Source organism: Lissotriton vulgaris, chromosome 1_1 (assembly GCF_964263255.1).
Source record: "Lissotriton vulgaris chromosome 1_1, aLisVul1.2, whole genome shotgun sequence".
NCBI classification, from domain to species: Eukaryota; Metazoa; Chordata; class Amphibia; order Caudata; family Salamandridae; genus Lissotriton; species Lissotriton vulgaris.
In genome coordinates, this window is record NC_141685.1 from 1,072,988,877 (window position 1) to 1,073,013,039 (window position 24,163).

Here is a 24,163-nt window from a genome sequence, read left to right on the forward strand (position 1 = left end):
GGAACTGCTAGGTAATCAGCAGCTTACAATACAAGGTTATTTACCGAAACCATGCCAGAGGCATTATAAAAGGCACTTTCAGCAGTATAGACAGTTGGATTATTTACAGTGGAAATAGGCTTTTCTTTCCTTTCTCCCAAAATCTAAAACTCCTGGCAATTGGTGACCTTATCAGTGGGTAGTTTGGTTGTTTCAGAGCGAGGCAAAACAGATTTTATAAAGGAATCTCCTCCTTGTTTGCAGATTTACAGCCATGTGCCAGCAGGAATGCGCGCGTGCTTTTGTCTGAACTGGCTCTACTTTAGGGACTGTTTTGGGACTGTCCACAAGATGTCGCCTTTCTCACATGAAAGGGGGGAGCAGAAAGGATGCACTCTTGCCTAGTGAGGAGAGTAGCTCTCCTTTTCTCCTGCGATTGCTAAAAAGGAACATCACAGTAGGCATCATGAGTGTACTAAAGCAGACATATGACTACCTCCGTGATTAGATTTCTGGACCGATGACGAGTCGCAGACTGTTTAGGAGACTGGACTCATTGTGTGAGGTGGCCAGACGGTGCTGTGACACAGGTTGCTGAGCATGTTGTGTCCTGGCTCCAAAGAGGGACCCTATGTCCAGTATCATTGTCAGCGTTACTGGAATGGAGACCGAGCAGGCAAGACCAGTACCCATTAGTAAAGCAGTGCAGTTCCCTTTCTTGTGCTAAAAACTACCCACTGATGAAGACACTTAGACAGTAGAGTAAAATGTGTGCCCCTTTTATACATCCCTCGCTGGCAACACAAAGAAAATTGTTTGTTTTTGGATTCAAGTGAGAAGGGACGAGAGTCTTGGGCGAATTGACCCATAAAAACGGGAATTCCATTTTTCAACATAGTAGTACTGATACAGTAATGTCATAATACATATATATGTTTGCTATTGTTTGAGACAATGCAGTAGTGGCACATGAAGAACAGTGTGTCTGTATTATTGGTTATGGGGAACTGCAGATTTCATCTGCGGGGGGGGGGGGGGGGGGGGTTGTTACTTGCTGGCTCTATTCGAATCTCTGCTGGCCCTCCATTCCATGCAGAAACCATCTTGTTCCTGACACTTTTTTCCACCTTGCATCCCCATTAATCCTAACCTCCTTTTCAGGCATGCAGAGATGCGAGGAAGGTTCATTCAGGGATGGACACACTTGCCCCCTCTTCAGTCTTGTCAACATCTCAGGTCCAGTCAAGAAGTAGGGTAGCGCGGGGAGCATTTGCAGCTGATCTCTGTTGTCAGTCTTGTAGCCCCGAAAGCATTGTGGGGCAGCATGGTAGGTAAGTGTAGCTTATGTTACAGATGGAAAACGAAGGATCGGTCCTTCAGTCAGGAAGATTGGACGGCCAGTGCAGAACAACATCTTTGGCCTTTTGTGAAGCACATAGCAAAGGAGACCTCACACGGGCTAGTGATTGTTTGAGGTACCACATTTGAGGGACTCTCAGATTGATGGATTGTGTCTTCTGGCTACGGAGGCAGCTAGCACACCTAAAAGTCTCCAAAAAGTCCTGCTTCACCTTAGCTTTACAACCCGCAATAAGTGTTAATTTGGTCAAGGCTGGTGTCCAAAAACGTCTTCAAACTTAGACATTCTTCTTATGATCAGCAAGGATGCTGCTCATCTGCTGTCTCTGTCTTTCCACATTATAGCCTTGCTTCCCTCTCCACAAGGAGAATCGCACACGCAAAAAGTCCCATTCAGATATGAAGAAATGGTTGGTTCAAGATAAAAAGCACATTGTCTTTCGTCTGCCCACAAAGATGCAGTGTGACATCTCGGACAGCCCGTGCTTTCTCTCTTTCCCAGAGTTCCCCATCACTGTCACGGCCTGGACAATGTAGTATAGACGGGCTGTTCCCAGTGGGTGGGACTGTGGGATTGGGCCACGCTGCTGGACTCTGTGAGGGTTGTGTAGAGCGGTCGCTGGGAGGATCCCATATAGGAGAATGCAGAATAGAGGCTGGAAGCTTGGCCACCATGGCTGTAGTAGGAGCCAGAGGGCTGGTGGTCCGAGTAGTCGAACTGGGCCCTTGGAATAGCAGGAAAGGCGGAGCCGTAATGCGGGAGGCCCAGTGAGGCATAGGTGATCTGAGATGCTGATGACTGCTCAGGATAGTGACTAGTGCCAGAGCTCTCCGTCTTCACCTGGGCCTTCGACTCTGATAAAGCTGTAGCTCCATGTGGCTTTGAGATCCAGGCAGAGTGGCCCCCGCTACTGGCTGCAGCTGCCAGCGCACTCCCCAGACCATAGCTGGTGGCATAGCCTCCAGCCACATGACTGGCGTGACTGGCATGGCTTCCATGACCGTTGGGTGGCAAATATTGGTCGAACTCGTTGACATCGAAGGGTTCCATGTTAGACATCACTTCATGGCTGATCTCTCCAATGTCCACATTGCCAAAGTCGATGGGCGGTTTGCTGGTCTCCCCTAGTGGGCGACCCTCGCGCTTGGAATCCTTGCCTGGCTGCAGTTCTGTCTTTGGCGTGGTGGGTGGAGTGGGTGGCCCATGACCCTGACCTGCAATCAAAGGAAAACAGAGATAGGTGAAGCTTGAGTATCCCCATTTCTTAAACATTCAATGCTCTGGGAGTGCACTTTAATCCCACAGGGGCACATACTACCAGGCCAAGATGGCAGAGGTGGCTGTGAAAGCACCGCAAGCCTTCCATGCCCCTGTGGCTGTGTACCCTCAGCGGCATTGTGATCTTCAATGAAAGAGCAGTATTTGTCCCTCTTTCAAGGCCTGCTATTTGCTTATTATTATTCCTTCCCTTTTGCTCTCCAGCTCCCCCTCCTGGTGTACTGCTACTGCATGACCCCTGTTAGTTTAATCCCAGTTGTCCTGATTCCTGTCTGTTACCTTGCTTGACCCTCGTGTGGGTGTCCTTACAAGTGCTTGTACACCTAATCCCAGGATATCCCAGTGTAACAGGGACTTGCTCTTGGTTCTCCCTATCCAGCATATCCCTGAAAAACAAGTTACTCACCTTCAGTAATGCCTTATCAGGTAGAGAGACTACCTAGCCATAGATTCCTTACCTTCGAACGTTCCCTAGATGTCAGACTGGATCCGGAAACTTTTGGTGAGCAGTACCCCTGTGCACCAGTAGGTGGCGTCGTTTGGCTCTGCTTGGCATTATCAGCACTGAAAGTGACGTGTTAGGTGGCTATACAGGAGCCACCCTAGCGCACTCCACAAGCGCCGAGCCACAAAGAACACTGACCAACCGTGTGGAAATCCATGGCCCTTATAGGGATAAATCCTTAACGCTCTAATCCGGTCAAGGAGTGGGGAGTATGGGTAGGTTGGTGAGGAATCTGTGTGTGTGTGTTTGTATTTATAAAGCGCCTTCTACCCAGAGGTCTCGTAGCGCTGTATTCATACTGCTGTGGAACCCTTCCTGTGAGATGTCCACTCCTGGGCACCCCCAAGGTGAAGCCAGGCATCCAAGCGCTGCTGGGGTGGTTGTGGAGATTAAGCAAGCTATTGCCCAGAGTCACAGAGTGGGACCCATGATTAGACTTGGCACCGAGGCGAGAATTATCAGGTCCGGGGAGATTGAGTCCAAGAGCCGCCGAGGCGGGAATTGAACCCTGGTCCCGGGCCAGACCTCTGCATCAGGGTCTGCCGCTCTAACCATTGAGCCACGCTTCTCCTGTGGCTAGAAAGAGTCTCTGCCAGATAAGATGTTACTGAAGGTAAGTATCTTATTCATCTGATAGGAAATTCTAGTCGCAGATTCATTACCTTAAAATAGATACCCAAGCAATTCCACCCCAGAGATTGCCACATAGGGATTATACTAAGAAGTCTTGTAAGACCGAAAGGGAAAAATGACCATCGCATCTGGACCGGACTGTCTAGGCAGTAGTGCTTCATAAACGTGGGTAAAGAAGCACACGTTGCTGCCTGACAGATATCTAGGACAGGAACTCCATGAGCTAAAACAGCAGTCGCAGCTTTGGCTGTGGTAGAATGAGTGCACAAACCCTCAGGGGATTGCTTTCTGTGTAGCAGACTATCCATCGTAAAATGGTCTGCTTCTGTTCTGCCTTCCCTTTCTTGGCTTCGATATACCCTATGAAGAGTTGATTGTCCACCTGGAACACACAAGTGTGATCAAGGTAGAACAACAATGCTCTTTATTGGTCCAGTCAGTGGAGTCTCTCCTCTTCTTTAGAGGGTTTAGGCGCAGTGTGAAAGGTAGGCAAAGTGATGGAATGTCCTACATGGAAGAGGTGACCACTTTCGGTAATTAAGATGCCCTAGTTCGAAGGACACGTTTGTTAGGATAGAAAGTAAGGTATGGAGGCTGCACAGAGAGCCCCTGTGGCTCACTAACACTATGGGCTGATGTTATCGGCACTAGGAAGGCCATTTTGATGGTGAGAAGTCTGAGTGGGCCGTAATAACAGGTGCTTGTGGGAACATGTGATGAAGACCTTTTAGGAATCTATGAACAATAGGGGATTTGAGAAGGAATGGCTGATCTGGCAACTGCAGAAAGGTAACCTTTTTACATGTCCAGAGCAGAGCCCTGTTGGGCCATGAAAAGAATGAACAACAGAACCTGGGAAAGGTGCGCGGATGGAGGATCGACATGCTTATGTGCACACCATGCCACAAATTTTCTCCAAAGGCAGGCGTTTACAGTCTTGGTGGAGGGAGGCCTAGTAGCCAGGATAACCTTGCAGACTTGGTCAGAAGGTTGAAAGCTGCTAACTGTCGCGGCTCAATCTCCACGCATGAAGGCAGAGCGTTTCCAGGTTCAAATGTAAGACCCTGCCCTGTTGCTGTGACGAGCTCCTCCCAAACAGGCAGCCAGATCGGAAGATCAATGCTCATGCTCAACAGCTCTTAATTCCAAACTCTGTGCCCAATCCAAAGCCACAAGAATGACTTGGGCCGGTTCGTTTTTGATCTTCTGGAGAACTCTAAGCAGGAGTGGTATTGGCAGAAAGGCATACAGGAGGCCAGAGCTCCACTTGAGACAAATAGAGTATCCGAGCAAGAGCAACCTTAGAAATTCCAGCACACAAGACTGCGGACCTTGCACCTACTTGGCGGAGTAAAACCGATCTAACCAATGCTCTCCCCACTCTTGAAGGAGATCTTGAGTCGCCTCCAGGTGTTATGTTATGTTAAAATTAATTTATAGAGCGCACAGCTACTCAGAGTATCCCGGCGCTGAGACAGAAAACCAAAAGCTAAGAACATGGGAAAAGAAAAGCAGAAAAGGTAAAGTTCCAAGTAAGAAACAGTTAGGTTGTTTGTTGAAACAGCCAGGTCTTCAGTTGTTTCCTAAAAGTCAACAGATTAGTGGTTTGCCTAAGTGAATGGGGAAGCTTATTCCAGAGTCAGGCCACTTGCACTCGAAAAGAGCAGCTTCCTTTACGGACCCTGCAATACTTCGGGATGACCATAAGATGATGTTGGGCGGATCTAAGAAATCTGGCCGCTACATAACCAGGGACTCTTCTGCGGATGTACTTTGATCCGAGGCCATGGAGAGCCTTGAAAGCTAGGACCAGCGCCTTAAAGCTAATTCCACTGCAAACAGGCAGCCAATGCAAGTTCCTGAGATGGTGGGAAATCCGGTCTCTAGGCCCAAGATTCAGAATATCCCTGGCTGCCGCGTTCTGCACCACCTGCATTCTGTTTAAAGGGAGCTCCGGAAGGCCCAGGTACAGGACATTAGCATAGTCCAATCTGGACATAATGTGGGCCTGAATAACCGTTTTTCTGTGTGAGGTCTGAAGTAAAAACAAAAACCTCTGCAACATTTTAGGTGGCCAAAACAAATCCCTGCTACCACCTAAAGCCTGGGGTGCCATCTAGAGAGTGTCATCTATTTTTACTCTCAGGTTCTTTACAGTCCTAACTGCGGCCTGGGGTGGCGACATTTCTTGAGGCTACCATTGTTTCCAGACATCCAGTGACGGGGACCGAAAAAAATTATTTCGGACTTATCAGAGTTACATTTCAGGTGGTTATATTTAAACCAAGCAAAAGTTTCTTTCAGGCATTTGTTATTCTTCTCCCCATTACATTTCTCTCCTTTCCTACAAGTGAACAGCAGTTGATTGTCATCAGCATATGATATTATTGTGACCTCATTCCCTTCGGCCAGGGTAGCCAGGGAGGCCATGTACAGGTTGAAAAGTACAGGGCTCAAAATGGAGCCCTGTGGCACCCCTGCGCTTCAAGATGGTATACTGGCCGAGAAAGGAGGTGACCAGACCTCCTGATTTCTGCCGTCTAGGAAAGAAGTGAACCACTTCAACTCAGTGCCCACAAGGCCGCATGCCCATAGCCTCTGCAGAAGGAGGCTATGGGGCACGGTGTTGAAGGCCGCTGAGAGGTCTAGCAAGACCAGGACCGCTTTGCCACCTGCATCCAGAGTCTCTTTGATGGAATCTGATACCTCCAGCAATGCTGTCTCTGTACTGAGATTCGGCCTAAAGCCTGACTGACTAGAGTGAAACAGATTGTTAACCTCTGCGAAATGGTTGATCACAGTATGAACATATTTCTCGACTGTTTTAGCAAAAAACGGCAGAAGAGAAATTGGTCTATAGTTAGTTAAGACCATAGGATCAGCCGTGGGTTTTTTTTAATAAAGAAATTACATTTGCACTCTTCCAGCCTTCTGGGACCTGTACCTTGGAGAGGGAGGTATTCAGCACGCAGTTTACGGTGGGATTCAGGACCTTGGCCATGGATGCCAAAAACTTGGCTGGGCAAGGGTCCACCGACAAGCCAGATTTCAGGCACTTCTATATTGTCAGTGATGCCGTTAACGTCATAGGCCGGAAGGTAGAGAGGAAAACCCTATCTTCCTGCCCCTTGGAGGCGATCTGTAGAGAGGATGGCACCTCTGTCACAGCAGGGTCGTCAAAAGCGGATTGTATGGTAACAATCTTTTAATAGAAAAAATTAGCTAGATTACCAATCCACTCATCCACCTAGTCTCCACCTTCGGTAAAGAGAAGCTTTTAACGATGTTGAAAATTTCCCTGCTTTTATTTCCCGCTGATTCAATTTTTGAGGCGAAAAAGCTCTTCTTAGCTGCCTGTATCTTTTTATGGTAGTCTTTTAAGGCCTCTTTGTAGTTTTTATTATTTTCCGCCTTGAAGTCCTTCCTCCAATCTCTTTCCTGGCGTTTGTAGTCCTTCTTGCATTGACGTAGGGTGTTGTTGTAACAGGGGGCTGACAGTCTAATTGCTCTTATGGGGCGCGAGGTGGGGAGAGCAAGGGTCAGAGCGCCCTGTGCAATCAACTCGACTAGAGCCTCTGCATCCTGCTCTATACCACCAGTGAGCATAGGAAGGTGTAGATCTAACACGTGTTTCAGAGCATCCGGGGTGATTTTATACAGCGGTCTAGAAGTGGATGATGGCTGCTTAGCCCGAGTCCACGACTGTTTAGACAGTTTAGGTAGACTAAAACTGACCAAATAGTGGTCTGACCAAAGTATAGGTACAGGTGACTATGTCTTAATTAGGCAGTACGCTAAGACCTGATCAAGAGTGTACCCTTTCTCATGCGTGGGGGCAAATACACAGGGAACCATGCTAAGCGAACCCAGGGATTCTAACAAAGAAATACTCTCTGAGGTGTCCTGTTGGTCCATGTGTATGTTAAAATCCATGTAAACAATATGATTCTATCAATGTGTAATAGTGACTAATTTTTAATTTTTTGGTGATTATCTACTTTAAAGGTGTGGAACTAGGCTCTCTCTTAGAATGACAAGACGAGGGCACTATGTGCTTTTAAAATACCCCTCACACACGAAGAATCCCTTAGTGTCATGCTTCATCATGGGGGTCTTCCCGTCCCTCTACGGGGCGGGGCGTGCTACGACCTACGAGCTACGTGAGAGCACTAATTTTGTTGTGACAATAGGCTATGTGTAGTGCAGTGTAGGTGATATCAGTGAAGTGTAGGGACTTATATATGTGAGTGCAAGATACAAATTTTAAAGTTCCCTGGCTAGTAGAAAAAATATATTTTATTAACTTCTCTGGCTGGGAACGTTAAAAGAGGGGGTTTGTGGTAGAGCTATTAGCTAGCTACCTGGTCAACATGTTTCATAAGCAGTCCCCTACTGCTTATTCATCAGGACCTCTGGTGGTCCCTACAAAAAGTACTCCGTTTTGGTTCTAAAATAGTATGCCTAAAGTCCTACAACTGGGTAGCAAAAATCAGCTACCTAGTTGAGCTTCTGGGCATGAGTGGGCCCAAGGTGAAGCGTGGAAAAAACTGACCTATTGTGGTCTTAGTAAGGCAAATGTTGCGTGCCCCATGAGCTGGCAAACGAAGGGTGTTCCACGCGGTAAAGTTACCACTTTTTTGTGCAATACCTTAATCCTACCCTTGTGCCGCTCCGACAAGGACAGTCCAGTCCGAACTACAAAAGCCATGTCCTTCCCAGAACGGAATCAAGCATCCGAGGACCGGACCGGTTTCGAGGTAACACCTCTCATCAGCCCGGCTAGCTTGACTCCAAGTGGTGTGGAGTGCCTGGGACCCACGTCTGGGCATCCCCAGCGCACTTAGGGCGGCAATTGCAAAAACAACAAGTGATGGACTGAATGTGGATCAATGTCACACACTCCCCCAGTCAAAAGATCTGGCCCAAATCCAACCGGTCCGGTCCTCGGATGCTTGATTCCGTTCTGGGAAGGACATGGCTTTTGTAGTTCGGACTGGACTGTTCCCATGGGGCAACAGGGTCAGAGCTGATTTGCATATCGCCATTGTCTAACCCAGGGTGGTGTGGAGTGCAAAAAAACGATGGATTTGGGCCAGATCTTTTGACTGGGGGAGTGTGTGACATTGATCCACATTCAGTCCATCACTTGTTGTTTTTGCAATTGCCGCCCTAAGTGCGCTGGGGATGCCCAGACGTGGGTCCCAGGCACTCCACACCACTTGGAGTCAAGCTAGCCGGGCTGATGAGAGGTGTTACCTCGAAACCGGTCCGGTCCTCGGATGCTTGATTCCGTTCTGGGAAGGACATGGCTTTTGTAGTTCGGACTGGACTGTTCCCATGGGGCAACAGGGTCAGAGCTGATTTGCATATCGCCATTGTCTAACCCAGGGTGGTGTGGAGTGCAAAAAAACGATGGATTTGGGCCAGATCTTTTGACTGGGGGAGGGTGTGACATTGATCCACATTCAGTCCATCACTTGTTGTTTTTGCAATTGCCGCCCTAAGTGCGCTGGGGATGCCCAGACGTGGGTCCCAGGCACTCCACACCACTTGGAGTCAAGCTAGCCGGGCTGATGAGAGGTGTTACCTCGAAACCGGTCCGGTCCTCGGATGCTTGATTCCGTTCTGGGAAGGACATGGCTTTTGTAGTTCGGACTGGACTGTTCCCATGGGGCAACAGGGTCAGAGCTGATTTGCATATCGCCATTGTCTAACCCAGGGTGGTGTGGAGTGCAAAAAAACGATGGATTTGGGCCAGATCTTTTGACTGGGGGAGTGTGTGACATTGATCCACATTCAGTCCATCACTTGTTGTTTTTGCAACTACATTTGATACGGGCACCCTATCTATAGCTCCCTTAGTAAAGAGAGCTAGCACTACCTGATGGAGCAAGGAGAGGTGGTTCTCAGTCAGCTTGTTGTAAGTGGGTGGCATAGGAGGGGGTGGACACAAAAGGGAGGGAGTAGCCCCTTGGGACAAACTGCAAAACCCAGCGGTCAGATGTTATTGACTTCCAGTGGTGCAGGTATCCAGCCCCCCCCCCCCGCTCCGGCTGTCCATGATGGTCTGAGGGCAAACTAAAGGGTTTTGGAGGCTGCAGCTGTTGGCGGGTGGTGGACTGGCCTGACTTCTGGCTGTCTAACGTGGTCTGTGGGAACCGCGTCCTCAGCCACAAAATGATTGCAAAACTTGCTGACTGTAGTGCCTGGGAGGGAAGAGACGAAGTTGACACCCTTTCTGTGGCCACGAAAAAGGTGGAAGGCAGACTGGGGTTGGCGAGGGGCCATACAATGCCCATGGACCTGACAGTAGCCCTACTGTCCATTAAGCTCTCCAGTGTAGAGTCCTCCTTCTCACATAATATATGGGAGCGATCAACGGCATTGTACATGGGCGAAGCTTTGACATCCCTGAAAAGCCAATAGTTCTCAGCCAGGCTTGGCACCTAAGAGCCACTGACAAGAAAATTGCTCCGTTCAGCGGTTAGCCATGTCTGGCTACATCATGGTGAACTTGGCTGCATCTCTCCCATCAGCAATTGCCTGTGACAGTATTCCTCAGGCCTCCTCCGAAACCATGGGCAGCCCCTGCACAACCGGGTTCCATATCGTATGGGAGTATCAACCCAAGAGGTATACGGTGGTCACCTATTGTATTGTCGGGCTCGCAGAAGAGAACATCCTCTTCCTAAAGGTATCCAGTCTTTTGGATTCCTTATCCGATAGGGCAGTAGGGAATGCAACATGCTTAAATTTGGGCATAGAGGCTTGGGCCACCAAGCTCTCTGAGGTGGGATGCTGTGTGAGGAAACTGGGGTCTCCTGGGGTGATGGCGGTGGGCAATCGTCCTATGAACATGAGCCCCTGTGCACAGCTTGGACCAGGCCCAGAGAAGGACGTCAGTAACAGCTTCATTAAATGGGAATAACTGGTGTTGGGGCAACTCATGCCTGAAACACCTCTATCAAGATGTTTGTCTTGACTACCCCAGAGGGCAGCATAAGGTCTAGGACCTCAGACGTCCTCCACACCACCAAAGCAAATGAGGCACCCTCCTCCGTAGCCACGGTAGGAGAAGAGACCAGGCCAGGGTCTGGAGAGGTGTCTAGGCCACTAGCATCTACCAGATCCTCATACCAGGTGTCCTCAATATCTTCTGTTTGATTGCCATAAGGGTCCGTTGACCCCGCCAACTCATCACTGAATCCAGGCCTGTCATAGTAATAAGGCCCTGGCTTCTATATAGGGAGTCTGCCACCGGAGCCGGCGTCAGACGACTCCAGAGTTGGGAATGAAAATGGGGTGCCACCACAGCTGGGCATAGGCACTAAAGCGGGCACCGCGGAAAGTTGAGGTTGCTCGAGCCGCGCCAATCCTGGACCCCTGGGGACCGAAGCTGCCCCGGAGGAGGCAGGCCACCTGAAGATGAGGTGCATGACTTCATAAAATACTTTTTGTTGGGTGGGGGTCGTTCCGGCTTCGGGAAACTCAGGAAGCGTAGGAGACAACCCAGGCACAGGCTTAGGCTCCAGCTCCACCACGGAGCTAGGCCTCGAGTCCTGACTTCCTGTGCCTCATCCAAAGACTTGCACGGCGAAGTCCAAGATCTCTTCGACTTTTGCTTGAGGGACTTAGCTAACTTCCCCAATGGCTTGGAATGGGATGGTGATTGGCGGGTATGGCTTCACGAACAATCTCGGGACCTTCCTCGAGACCGAGATCTGAAGCGTCGCGAGGGTGTTCAACGTCTGTTTCAAAATTTCTTTGAAAAAGGTCAATCAAAAGTGACTGAGGGCAGCTCTTGCTGGATCTGCACTGACTGAGGCAGAAAGAAAAGAACTGACATCAGGGCGCTGGGGTGGTGCCTATGTAGGCACTGCACACATCTCTTCTGGCGTGGACGACGCCAATGACACCACGTGGAGCCAAACGATGCCACCTACCCACGTGCAGGGGTACTGCTTACCAAAAGTTTCTAAATCCAGTCATACGCCTGGGAAATACTCTATGGTAAGGAATCTGTGGCTAGAAGTCTCTGTCTGATATGCTTGCATGCGCTGATGGCTTTTCACCTACCTTGTCCTCTAGGCACAATAACTAAGCATCCCCCTTGGTGCTTGCTGTGCCATTTTTAGTTTCACTATGGTTAATTCCTCCTTGGTCCCTGTGCTCTTGCTCTGCCTTTAAATGTCCCAGGTAACACCCATAGTAATGAAATGGGTCTTTGTATTGTGCCAAAATCACCCTCGTAAGGGGTATCCTTGCGCAGTTATCTGAGGCACGGCAGGAAGAGATATGGAAGCCTAAGGAGAAAATATGGCACCAAAACATCCATGTTTTAAGGTGTTTTAATGCTCTGAAATGTAGGGTTAATCTAATGTTTTGTGGAAGAAAGTTCCAGTAGTACGAAAGAAGAGGAGTGCAAGCCCATCCATGTTAGGCATAACTGCCTTCTATTCAACAGAGCAGCTATTCTATTTTCTTTACAGACCTTAAAGCCCTGAGGGGGTCTGTAGAGGGAAGAGTAAGGCCCAACAATTTAAATACCGCTGTTTGCACATTGTTAACTAGTGAAGTGCCCTCGAAATGGTGTCCCACCATTACCTGTCCTAAAATGTCAGTTCTAAATATGCCTTAATGTATCCCTTTAAAGAAGTTTCTGGACAAGCCACTTTGTGCTGGTGCATTGGTTCTGTGTTGAGGTAAACTATGCTATGTCCTGGATGGGCGCCCAAGTAATCATGCGCTCCAGTTTCCCAGCTCTTCAAACTCGGCCCTTGTGGAGTCCCTCTGTGTTGGTGCTTTGCCCTTACCGCTCAGAGAACGTGTGACTAAAACATTTGAGCTAAGGCTACTGCAACGGGTATTCCCGAACGTGGGTCCCATGCTCACTTTGCCACTAGTATCAAACTGAAATCAACCGATGAGCCCCAACTAGGTCAAAAAATGTTTTGGGTTGCATTTGTTATGGTTCAGAGAGGACCTGGCAAAGCAGTTTGGGCTGGATTATTCTTTTTGGAGTAGGGTCAAGACTGATTTTCATATGGCTGTGTCGAATAGCAGGGGTGTTGGAGGCAAAAGAACTGTGGACTGGGATGTGGGCCCGAGTAATTACCAGTGGCTGAGATTAATTGAAGCACTCCACCTATTACGTTTTTTGAATACTTATAAACCTTTGGAAATACCTCAAACAGCACTACCAATATTTTAGGGTATCTGCGCCATTACTGTGTAGGTCCAAATCATTCAAGCAGACCATGTCCCATCTGCTAAAGACGAATAAAGCTAGACCTGCTTCAGCCTAGTCAGTGATATGTTGTCCAAGTCTCTAGGCCCAGCACACAAGAGGGTCTATATGTGGGCATGCCCAATGTACACAAGGAAGATTCAAATCAAGATAAAGTGATGAATGAGTTCAGTACTCTGTCCATATAAAACTGTAGGTGAGCACTGAGTTGTTCTGCCCTTACCTGTCCCTATCCGCTACATCTTGCCCTAGCCTCAAGTGCTGCTGCTGCTGCTTTTCCCTTAAGTGTGTCTCTGTAATTAGGGTGACCCGATGGTTCCATGTCATTTGGGGGGCCACCTTTCCATTTCTGGACTTTGCTTTTACATATTATGGTTATCAAGTGTGTCGGTCCAATTGGCTCAATGAAAATGAACCCAGGCTACATCTCCCATAAAGCCCAGATATGTAAAAGCAAAGTCTAGGAATGGAAAAGTAGGGTTCTGGTGAAATGGAGCCAGTTGGTGCCCCTGCCCTGTAATCTCAGACCCGGGGAACTCTCTGTACTGATAATGAGCTGTACCTCTTCTGGAGGAGTCCAGTGTTCTCATGCCCACCCCTTACCTGCTCCATGATCAGACGCTCCATCAGACATGGGCGACCTGTCGCCCGCACGTCGCAGGTCCAGGTGTGCGTTTTTGTAGTGGCCCTGTTCGCCATCGCCTGGTCCCTCGCCTTCGCCTGCTGCCGCCTTGCCGTTTTTGCGCCTCCGAGGCTGGTACTTGTAGTCGGGATGGTCCTTTTTGTGCTGCATGCGGAGGCGTTCTGCCTCCTCAATGAAGGGGCGTTTGTCATTCTCATTCAGTAACCTGTCAGGAGAAGTAGGGGGCAATGTCAGTGACAGTGTTAATAGTAGCAACCACCTGGCTAGCACCACTGCAAGTGGAAATGCTATTGTTATCAGAGTGAAAGTAATTTACTTTATTGACTTGGATAGGATGAATCGCAGAACAGTGCCGTTCAGGATTCAGACTTGTGACCTGTAGGTTACACACAAATCTCAACAGCAGGCACATTTACCTGCTGAGACACCTTATTGAGAATGGGACATAGTATTGACCTGTAGGTTACATGCATATCTCTGCAACACTTGCTCAACTGACTTTGCTTTCTCGCTGGAATAGGCAGTCAGGGGCGGGTTGGGCCTGTGAGCATTCACTGTGTGTGTCAGGCTTTCTTGTGGAGGAGCAGTGTTTTCCCATGTGCCTAGAAGCCATTCTGTTCACACTGTGTGCCTTGCAAGCTCTCTCATTTTGTGCTATTATATATAGGATAGGTTATCCCATGCCTTACATTATAAGGATACTACAAGGCTCCGAAGAGTTCCATGACTATATAGAGCTACAAGGCCAATGGCAAAGTTCCTTTTTTAAGGTTATGGAACTTCTAGGTGACTTGCAGTAAGAATTCTTATCATGTATGGCAGAGGGTACTTTATTTCTTTTAGTACATGGTCACACAATCCCCTTTCCCATAAACCACTTAAATATTTGTTGTGTAGCTCTTTCATATGAAAGCGAAAGCATGTTTGCAAACATGAAGAATAAAAACAGAATCTGTAGTGCAAAATTCGAATCATCAAAAATGGTAAGATATTTGTTGAAAAAAAGATATTTGAATCAGTTAAATACAAGCCAGTTTTATAAAATGGTGCAATACCTTGGAATGTCTAGAAACATACAGAAAGGTTCTAACTTTTCTATAATTACCCAAGGAGTGGAAATATTTAAACATGTTGCCATAAATAACTTTTTTCTGTTTGTCACTATACAGCTATAAAAACAGAGCAACAGACAGTGCTTTCATTATGCTCCGTGACCTGACCTGCCTTTCCCCTGGCTGCTGGCTCTGGCAGTAGGCATTGTGACATCAGAACTCGACTGTAATACGTTTTTCCAGTTTAGTTCTGAAGTCATTTCTTTATAATAGGTGTCAGAGTGCATCACAAGTCGCGTTTTACAAAGAAATTAGAGACCGATTTTTTTTTACAGGGATTGCAGATTCCCATGTATTCCATCTCCCAACAGACAGGGTTACAGGCAGTTTATGCTCTTGGAAACAAGGGTGGTTTGCGGTGCACACCTGGACAGGTGAGCCCCTCCACCCACTGTCTGAATATAACTTGAATCCCCTGCAGCAATACAGCGTCACCCCACGAAAGGAAGAGGAGCTGCATGCTTCCCTCAAGCTTCCTAACGCCACCACAGCCCTTCTTTTTAGCTAGACAGGGCAATGGCAAATGTTTTAATTTGGCCAGGATTTTAGGGCCTGGCACATGATCACAGGTGCAGTGTAAAGTGCATCCTTGTTTCGCCCCCAGAATTGTAGGCACTGCTGGCAAACCCTGTCCTTTTCAGATGTGCCTCATTTTTCTCACCTCCCGGTTGGATGTGTGGGCGTCAATAGTTCCACGTACAGTATGGTTTATTTTTTTCTTGTTTGTGTTTTAGGTAGGACTAACATGCCATACATGCGCTGGGAAACGAAGATGGCAGAAATGGACTCTGTCACTAAAAACAGGGTGTGGACGCCCCCCATTCCATTGGTAGCGTAGTTGGTTGGGTCACTTTCTGGGCGCTCTGTGATGGGTTGCCTAGAAGCTGTGGAGTTCCGCTACCAGCCGTTTGTGGGGATCTTGGGGTGGGGGACATTGTCCCCCGGCCAACATGCCGCTCTTAAGGGATTGGCTGTTTTGGGACTCCTCTTGTTTTTCAGGTATGCGAAGATGGTTTTAGGGTGAGCTCAGAGTCCTTGCTGGGGTTACAGTGATTGTACTGCTCCTTAAAGTGCTCATTTAAAGGGCCTGCCCGACTTGTGAGCCACACCTTTCTCTTTGCGCCCTGCCAACCACCATTCCCTTACAGTGCTTTTTATGTGAAACTTCCAAGTTGGGCCCTCTGGAACCTTGGAATGTTGAGAACTTGATCCCTGTGTTGGGCTGCTGCACAGAATGGGGGGCTCCACTTGGAACGCATGCGGAGTCGTGGATGTGAGACTTGTGCCGTAAATTTACATGGCAGACAACAAGATATTTATTTTGAGGCACCCTTATTTGTTTTGAGCTTTGACTCCTGCCCCCTCCCCCATATGATTTAAGACTTAGCATGTTTATGCCCCCCACCCCCTACCCCCCAAATGGTTTACAGCACAGCCCTGCCTGTTTTTCCCACTTGACTCACATCTATATTGAGCTGTGGCCCATACAAAAAGTTCACTTGTTTGGGACCATGTCTCCCAGACAGCTCTTTGGTGCTCCACACCCATTGTAATGGACAGCCTCTAGATCTACCAGCCTCTTTCACAGTGAACCCAACAATATTGCTCTGTTTTGCGGGGTGCTTCCTTGGTTCCTCCCTTCTGTTTTGAGAGGGTTCTCAGGTCCCCCTTACCATTTCCGAGATGTGCCTCCCAATGCGCCAACCTGTGTTCATTAATCGCCCACCAACTCTTATTCCCTAGATTATTTGTGTTGATCTAGAACCCACAGGAACACTCATCTGTTTCTGGGTGTCTCCATACATGGAACCTCCGTTCTATAGTTCTGGATATCACCTCAGCTTGACTTGTCTGAATTGGACGTGCCCACCACAAGTTCTTTTATTTTAGTGTGTGCCTACCGGTTCCTAGCATCTCAGTCCCCCCCCTTTGAGAGAGTGCCTCACATTTGCCCTCTGTGTTTTGGGGAGTTTGCACGTAGGCCCCTATCTGTGTTTGCGGGTACCTTAGTCTTTGCCACCCTTCACTCAGAAAGGCTGCCATTAACAAGGTGCCACGGTGGCCGGCGATGGACAAGAGTGGCAATACATACCTCCAGAGCTTCCCCAGGGTCTTGCTGAGCTCGGCGTTGTGCAGGTGCGGGTACTGGTCGGCCAGCTTGCGCCGCGCCGCCTGGGCCCAGACCATGAAGGCGTTCATGGGCCTCTTGACGTGGGGCTTGGACTTGCTGCTGCCGTTGACGCGCACCGGCATGGGCACCAGCGTCCAGTCGTAGCCGCTCAGCACCTGGCTCACCGCCTCCCGGATGCAGATGGGGAACTTCTCGTCCTCCGTCTCCGAGTCCAGCTCCTTCTTCACCTTGCTCATGTCGCCGTCGCTGGGGCTGCCGGGCCGCAGGCCGTCGGAAGCTGTCGAGGCGCCTGGCGACAGGCACTGCTCCTCTTCAGACCCCGTCGGGCTCATCTCCACTTCTGACAGGCTCTGATCGTCCGCCATTTTGTTTTACTGCTTAGTTCAATGGGTTTTTGGTCTGGGCCTCGGGTTCTGGAAACAATTCCTGTAAGATTAGGGAGAGATTAATGCAGACTGTTTAGATACGGTATTGCATAAGCCTCGTGCCTCCTACAAATGTATGCAGTGGTTCTTTTTGCCTGCATGACTTATGCTAAAATGTAACCTCTTTCATTGATGCTATTGAAGCATTGGTGTTGACCCAGGGTACTTGTTTCTTTATTCTACCACCCAACGCGAATAAATAATAATGTGTTTTATTACTATTGATTTGACCGGGATAAAGAGAACAGACCCTATCGTCCTGAAAAGCAAGGGGGCACTGAATGCTTGCAAAAATGTGAAAAACAAGTTGAATGCAGCTTCCAATGGCTTTATTTTGAGAGGAAAACTTCTCACTTAAGTGTCTCCACGTCACTACAGTGTTGCTCAGTTCAGTCGTCTGCCTTACCTACAGGGTAAGGGGGAAGGTGGGCAGATGATAGGCTGGAAGTAGGCATAGGCTCTGAGTATACTGCATAAGAAGGAAAGGGAGACCAAAGTCAGCTAACAAGTCTATGTTTTTCCCTCAGAAAAGAGCCCCTCTCCTATCCAGGAACCCTTTAATGCTCCACAGACCAGCCCCATGACCAGTTAGTGAAAACCCCAGACGGGATGAGTGTGATGTAAAAGAACGCTCCGAATTAAAATCGGATAGAAGTATAGCTGAACTTCGAAGAAGAGGGGGAGATATGTCTGCTTGGGGGCTGTTTACCACAGACATCTTAGCTTCAGCCAACTACGAAGAAGCCTGGACTCGTTTACCTTGGCCGACTGTACCTTTTCGGAACCGGGGAATTCCACCAACCCCTATAACACCTCTCAGATTTGATGTACTGCCCATTTCAAGCATTTGTGGATTTTGAGCCCATTTCCCTTCCTGTTCACCTCTAGCATGTACCTTTCCGACCTGCACATCCCAACTTGCCTCCAGGGGTGTGGTAACTGTGCGTGGGACAGTACCCCCCCCCCCCCACCCCACCCGACGCTTTTATTGTTCCAACTGCCATGTATGCTGTGTGTGTGTGTCCTTAGACTTGAAGTACTGCTTCTCCATCCGGTACCAGTGACCTCAAGACGGAAAGAGCCTCTGGTCACATTATTACTCGGTATAAAAATTATCTACAACCATGAGAAGACTTGCACAAGCTGCCTTATCCTGTTCTTTTTCCCAATACCCGACAGGATTCTGTGGCCTACATTTTCATCTTGCTCGATGGCGCAGGGATTGCTTTAGCTCGGTAGGTGTCTGATGATCACATAAACCTTTTTTACCAGACAGTTTGGTGCTCTTAAAATCGTAGCCAAAATATCGACAAATACGTATTTATAGATATTCTATGCCTACTTTCACATATAGGTCCCTCTGAGATGGATATATACACATACACACACACATACACGCATACATAAACACACACACACGCATACATAAACACACACACACACACACACACACACACACACACACACACACATACACATACATTCAGAGTACTTAGATGTGAAGCTAGGAATGGTGAATCCATACTTCCATATAGGTACTTACCTTTCAATATTTTTGTCCTTGCTATGTTGACTACGATATTACGGTATAACCATATTCCCTATTCGATATTCCAGACTGTAGCCATCATTCCTGTATAATTTGCTGGGCTCCCACTTATGTTGCAGGTAATCGGTGTCACAGAATAGAAATGCTGGTCCTCCCGGTTCTCTCTTGTGCTTACTCGCACAGACTGTGCCTAAAGTGCTAAGGGTTTTATTAGTTGGTGTATTCTTGCTTCCTCCGTGATTCTCTTTTAGATCATTTTTGCTTAGGAACCGACATTTTGGATTCCACCTAGCAGTGCTTACAGAGCTTAATCGCACTGAAGCAAAGGATGGAGAGTTTTGATATTTGCAAAGGATGGAGAGTTTTAATTTTGCTTTATTTGTAAAGCACACTTTCACCCATAAGGGTAACTTTCGGCTGAATAACAGATGTTTATTGTTACCCAACTCAATGGTACTCATTTTATCAACCTCAGAAGGATGAAAGGCTGAGTGGACCCGCCGGGATTTGAACCTGTGACCATGAGGTCGAACACTGGCCCCTACAGTGAATGCATTAGTCCACTAACCCACCAGGCCCAGCATAAGGGCTTGTCTGAGGTGCCCGCATTACCTGCCACTGAGCTGCCACTGCCAAGTGCTAGAGTATCTTGCAAGCTGCTTATGAGACCCAATGCCAGGGCACACGTGAGGTTCCTCACCATGGCCAACAGTAGAGCCCTTCTCTGTCAACAAAGGCTAAGGCCAGGGATCATGCTCTGTTGACTGATGTGTTTACAAGGCCCAACTCCAGGGTGGTTCTGTGAAGCCTACTTTGACTCTCAGTAGGGCACGCGTGAGGGGCCTAAGACTGAGCTACTTGTGCTGCCTAATGCCACCAGGTGTTGTGAAACCTAAGCCCAACACCAGGGCCTGTGCAAAGCGCTTCTGCTGCCTTAAAATGGAGCCTGTACCAAGTTGTCGAAGAGACCCGACACCCCGATTTGCTAGAAGGTGCCCACGTTGTGCCTTTCTGTTCGTGTCCCAGGACGTAACACCAGGCCGTTCTCTGTAGTTCTAAAGCTTAACTACCAGATAGAAGAGAGGGGCTCCACAACCAAGGAGACAGAGCGCCATATATGTAGTAAAACAATTCTCCCCTTGGGAAAACTAATCTGACATACATAATTCTCCCCTTTTCTCCCCTTGGGAAAACCAATCAGACAAACATAATTCTTCCATTTTCTCCCCTTGGGAAAACCAATCTGACATACATAATTCTCCCATTTTCTCCCCTTGGGAAAACCTATCAGACATAAATAAAACTTCCAGCCAAGTGTCCACAACACTCCTTCCGCGCCTCTCAACGTTTTTTCAATTCTAAGTCGATAAGTTCTAAAGCTTAACAACATCACTGGATCTGGCACTGATTCCCATTAGGACTGACAAAGACGTCACGTATGACATCAAGTACAGCAGTACTGGGTACAAAGGCACAGATCGCTGGTACAAGAGACACGTGCAACTCCTCTGTGGGGGCAGATTAATAAAATGCTTGAACCTTTCAGGTAGGATAAAAACACAAGAAAAGCAACCTGGTTCGGTCATTTCCCCCTGTGCAGACTGCACACAATATCTGCCAGCCCTGTGATGCTGCAGCCTTTCTTGAAATCCTGGGCAGATCTAGCTGCGGAACACTTGCTGCAGCAATTCTGATTACCATCCTGAGCAGACAGAACCGAGGGACTCTTCGGGCCTCTGAATCTTTCTCTTTTCAGTTCCCCCAGACAGTGGTTCTTAAACTTTTGACTTCTGTGAACCCCCATTTAATCACTAGTGGATCCCGGGGACCCCTACTTAATCATTATTTGAATCCGGGGACATCTGCCTAAGATGCCCCCGGGTTAAGTAGCGCCATACAAATTTACCTTCATTCATTCATTCATTCAAGTATTTGCAATGATTTGAACTGCAAAACAATGCAAAAAAATACAGAAAGAAGCATTCCCCAAAGAAATTATGAATATTTTATTTAATTCACAAATATAAAAAAATAAAACTTTTATTGGGAGGGTTGGAGCTTTTCTAATTGAGGCCGCTCATCATCCATACTATTTTCTGTTTGATGCTAATGCACTGTTCCTACAAATCAATCTGAGGTATACTAAGTTAACTTGTAGCTTCTAATTTCAAATTCCTTCATATTTACAGAATGTTTTAGATCTTTAATGCAGAGGGGATTCGCTAAACATTTATCTCAAAGTACCTGTAATTACTGCAACACAAACTAAGTTTGGCTAACCTTGTAACAGAAGTGCTAATGTACTTGTTTTTATAAAATTATTAAAATACTTTGAAATAAAAAACATGTTGCTTCTTTATTTATATGTACTTTATTAATATGTTAATATGTAATTTTCTAAGCAGTCGCGGACCCCCTGAGTAGGCTTTGCGGACCCCCAGGGGGCCCCGGAATACAGGTTAAGATCCACCTCCCTAAGAGAAGTCTTTCAAGACCCCGTTTTGGCCTTGCCAGAGCCTCGATTGCGGGAGGGCGCAGAAAGGACAAGCTTCTTATACCTTCCATTTTAAAGGTATCAGAATATCTTTGGCACAGTTGCCCTACACACAACCTTAGCTAGCCATGTCAAGGATGTTGTGAGGGTTACCTTGCTTCAGAGTGGCCTGCTCCGGTGCCTGTTTGTGATTGTAGGGTATTCCTACATGATGGTAGCTGGACCCATGACCTGCTCTTGTTTGAGGTCTGTCCAATCAGAGGCAATGGTTTCTGACACCCATGGACCTGGGCAGACCAAGTTTAGGCTCAGTTTTTGACATATGCGACTTTTCTGATGTTTTCTTAAGGAGACACAAATTCAACAACATATTAGAAAAGATTCACCTTTAGGCCCCATTATCCACTTTGTCCAGTGTCTCGGGCCCAAGCCTCTCACAACTCTATCGCCATAGGCCCTCGGGTCAGCTGTCAGGAGCCAGTGGCCCACAATTGTTTCCCTGCCTCTTGCATCGACTAGATATTAACCCTGAGACCAGGGCTGAAACCGGAGGCAGGCTTTGTGGTATATGTCTTCTGTACACCATTGTGTTACAGAATGGTGCAAATGATGTTTAAATATTGAGAACCCTCTCCAAGCAGGAAGGGTGTTCTGTCCCAGATACTTCAATCATGATCCATCCGAGGTTCAACCATCTAAAGAATTAGTATGAACCAGGGGTCAATATTTGCCCAGGCCATGTGTGCTTTTAGGCACCCCCAGCTTAGCCATATGCTGCGGGTTTTTAATTTGATCCTGGTTCCTCTAACCATGACTCACTAGAGAAAGAAGCCATGGTTACATGTTCTCTGGTCAGGAGAGTTAACAAAAATAATTCATAGTGCTTTCTTGCTAAAGCCAGTCTGTCAAGTTTTACTCACACAATATGGCAAAAAATGACATTTCTAGCTGATTTCGTAGCAGAAAAGCAACAGGATTCCTTCTAGTCCTCTTCACCATCTATTTAGGCGTCCTCTAAGGCACAGGTTTAAGTCTGGATCTGCCATTCATTGTGGAGGACTTTGTTTTAGTGCCCAAGAATGATGAGCAGCATACCAAGTACAAAGCTGGACTCTAGCTGAGATCCTTGGTGATTATTGGTCCAGCCCCTCCCCTCCTCCAAGACAGTGCAAACTTCAAAGAGTATCTAAGAAGGCTGAACAAGAGCTATCCACAATTATGGAATGTTTAAAAAAAAAAAATCCACAACCCAGACAGGTGAGAAAGTTGTGACCTGAAATAAAGGCATAAGAAAACCACAATGCCTCGGCTCCATCACCAGAACAAGCGAAGAGCAACTAACGTCTCCTCTTCAAAGTGCAGTGTCTACTCTCTCTCCATGCTTGGAGGCAGGTGACCCCGGAATCACAGGATGCCTCTGGTGTTGGGCTGAGGTTCAGATTCTCTTGCTCCTTCTGCTTATTCAAAGTCATATTTGCTGGTGAAGATCCAGTTGTACTGGAGTTTTGGGCAAAATAAGATATTCTTTTAACTGAGCTCAAAAAGCTGTTTTATTCCTAATGCTTGTTTTACATAAGAGGTGCAGAGTATATCCTCCGTGTTTACCTGCCTCCTCCTCAGCCTTCGCTCAGAAGCCACCAGCTCGTCAGCCGGGGCTCTTGCTCTTACAGATATCAAAGATGTATGTTGCCATATTTCCCATCTGGAAGCCCTATGGGAGAGGTATGTGAGGTTAGTGATTGAATACGCTCTCTAACTCAGCAGAATCTCTCAGACAGCCTTAGCCAGCGCCCTTAGTGTCAAACAGTGTTTTGATGGCGGTGGCTATATACATTACTCCATCAGGGGCGTTAAACAACCCAATGAAGCCCCTCTATAGCATATGGCATTGGGAAACCAAAATATCACCTAAATTATGGAATGGCCCGTAGGTACGAATGGTTTTGCATTGCCTAATTGTAATTTGGTAATAGGAAATTGCAATCTAGGAAAATCAACCCAAGGGTGCCTCTGGCTCTTTAATTTCATCCCAGCCTATTTCATGGAACTGTCCCATTTTAAACCAGAAAGATATGGAACCCATGAATCGGGGCAAGAAGCTTCCAATTGCCTCCCGGATCAACTGGGTTGTAGATGCAGGGTGTTGTCTCCAGTCAGGCTTGTCTGAAATTTTTACGAGACTTGGGGCAAAAACCTATTGCAGGGCCCTCTGGTTACATGTTCCATTTTTGCCAGGTGCCATAAGCACGTGTTTCTAAGTGATAAAAAGTGAAGTACCTCAAAGGAAGAGGAAATATGGCGTCTAGTATCATTTAGCGGTAGTCACATAAGCTGCCTCACTTATTGAAAACTCCAAGTTCACTTGCAATTAAGAATCTATTAATACATTTTGCTGAAAGAGAGCAGGGCCTGTCCTTGTCCTCTGTCTAAATCACGGGGGCTATGGGACTTGCAGTTTCCATTCGTTGTCCAGTTCCCCACTCAAAAGGCGGCAGGGTAAGTGTACATTCCTGAAGGGATTCTGGTTTTAGTTTTTTACATTGGGCTATCTGTGGCAAACTGGACCCCAGCGAAGTTTGCACAGAATTCTGGAACTTGTGGTTTTTACATTTTGCTACATACCCTGTTTGGCTTTGTATGATTGAATAAGACATTTCAGGTGCCCAGATCTGGTGGCATCCACTCTTGTGTTCAGTGTTAGATCCCATTGTCACAAATGTGAATCCTAGCTGGTCCTCTCAGTCTTTCATCCTTCCAAGATCGATCAAATAAGCAACTGTTTTCTGTCAATAGCGCTTAGAGCCCCC

At 47.5% G+C, this 24,163-nt stretch overlaps 1 protein-coding gene across 1 annotated transcript in view; it reads right to left on the reverse strand.

Moving 5' to 3' along the window:
* Window positions 1-1,473: 1,473 nt before the first annotated feature.
* The window catches only part of SOX10 (SRY-box transcription factor 10), a 42,240-nt gene continuing 19,550 nt past the window's right edge, over window positions 1,474-24,163 (reverse strand). Inside the window, exons 2-4 of the mRNA XM_086963251.1 lie at window positions 16,850-17,314; window positions 13,606-13,850; window positions 1,474-2,553 (exon numbers count right to left, since the gene is read on the reverse strand). Coding sequence (XP_086819377.1) covers window positions 1,856-2,553; window positions 13,606-13,850; window positions 16,850-17,253 — 1,347 coding nt within the window. The 5' untranslated portion in view covers window positions 17,254-17,314 and the 3' untranslated portion in view covers window positions 1,474-1,855. The remainder of the gene's footprint in view (window positions 2,554-13,605; window positions 13,851-16,849; window positions 17,315-24,163) is intronic.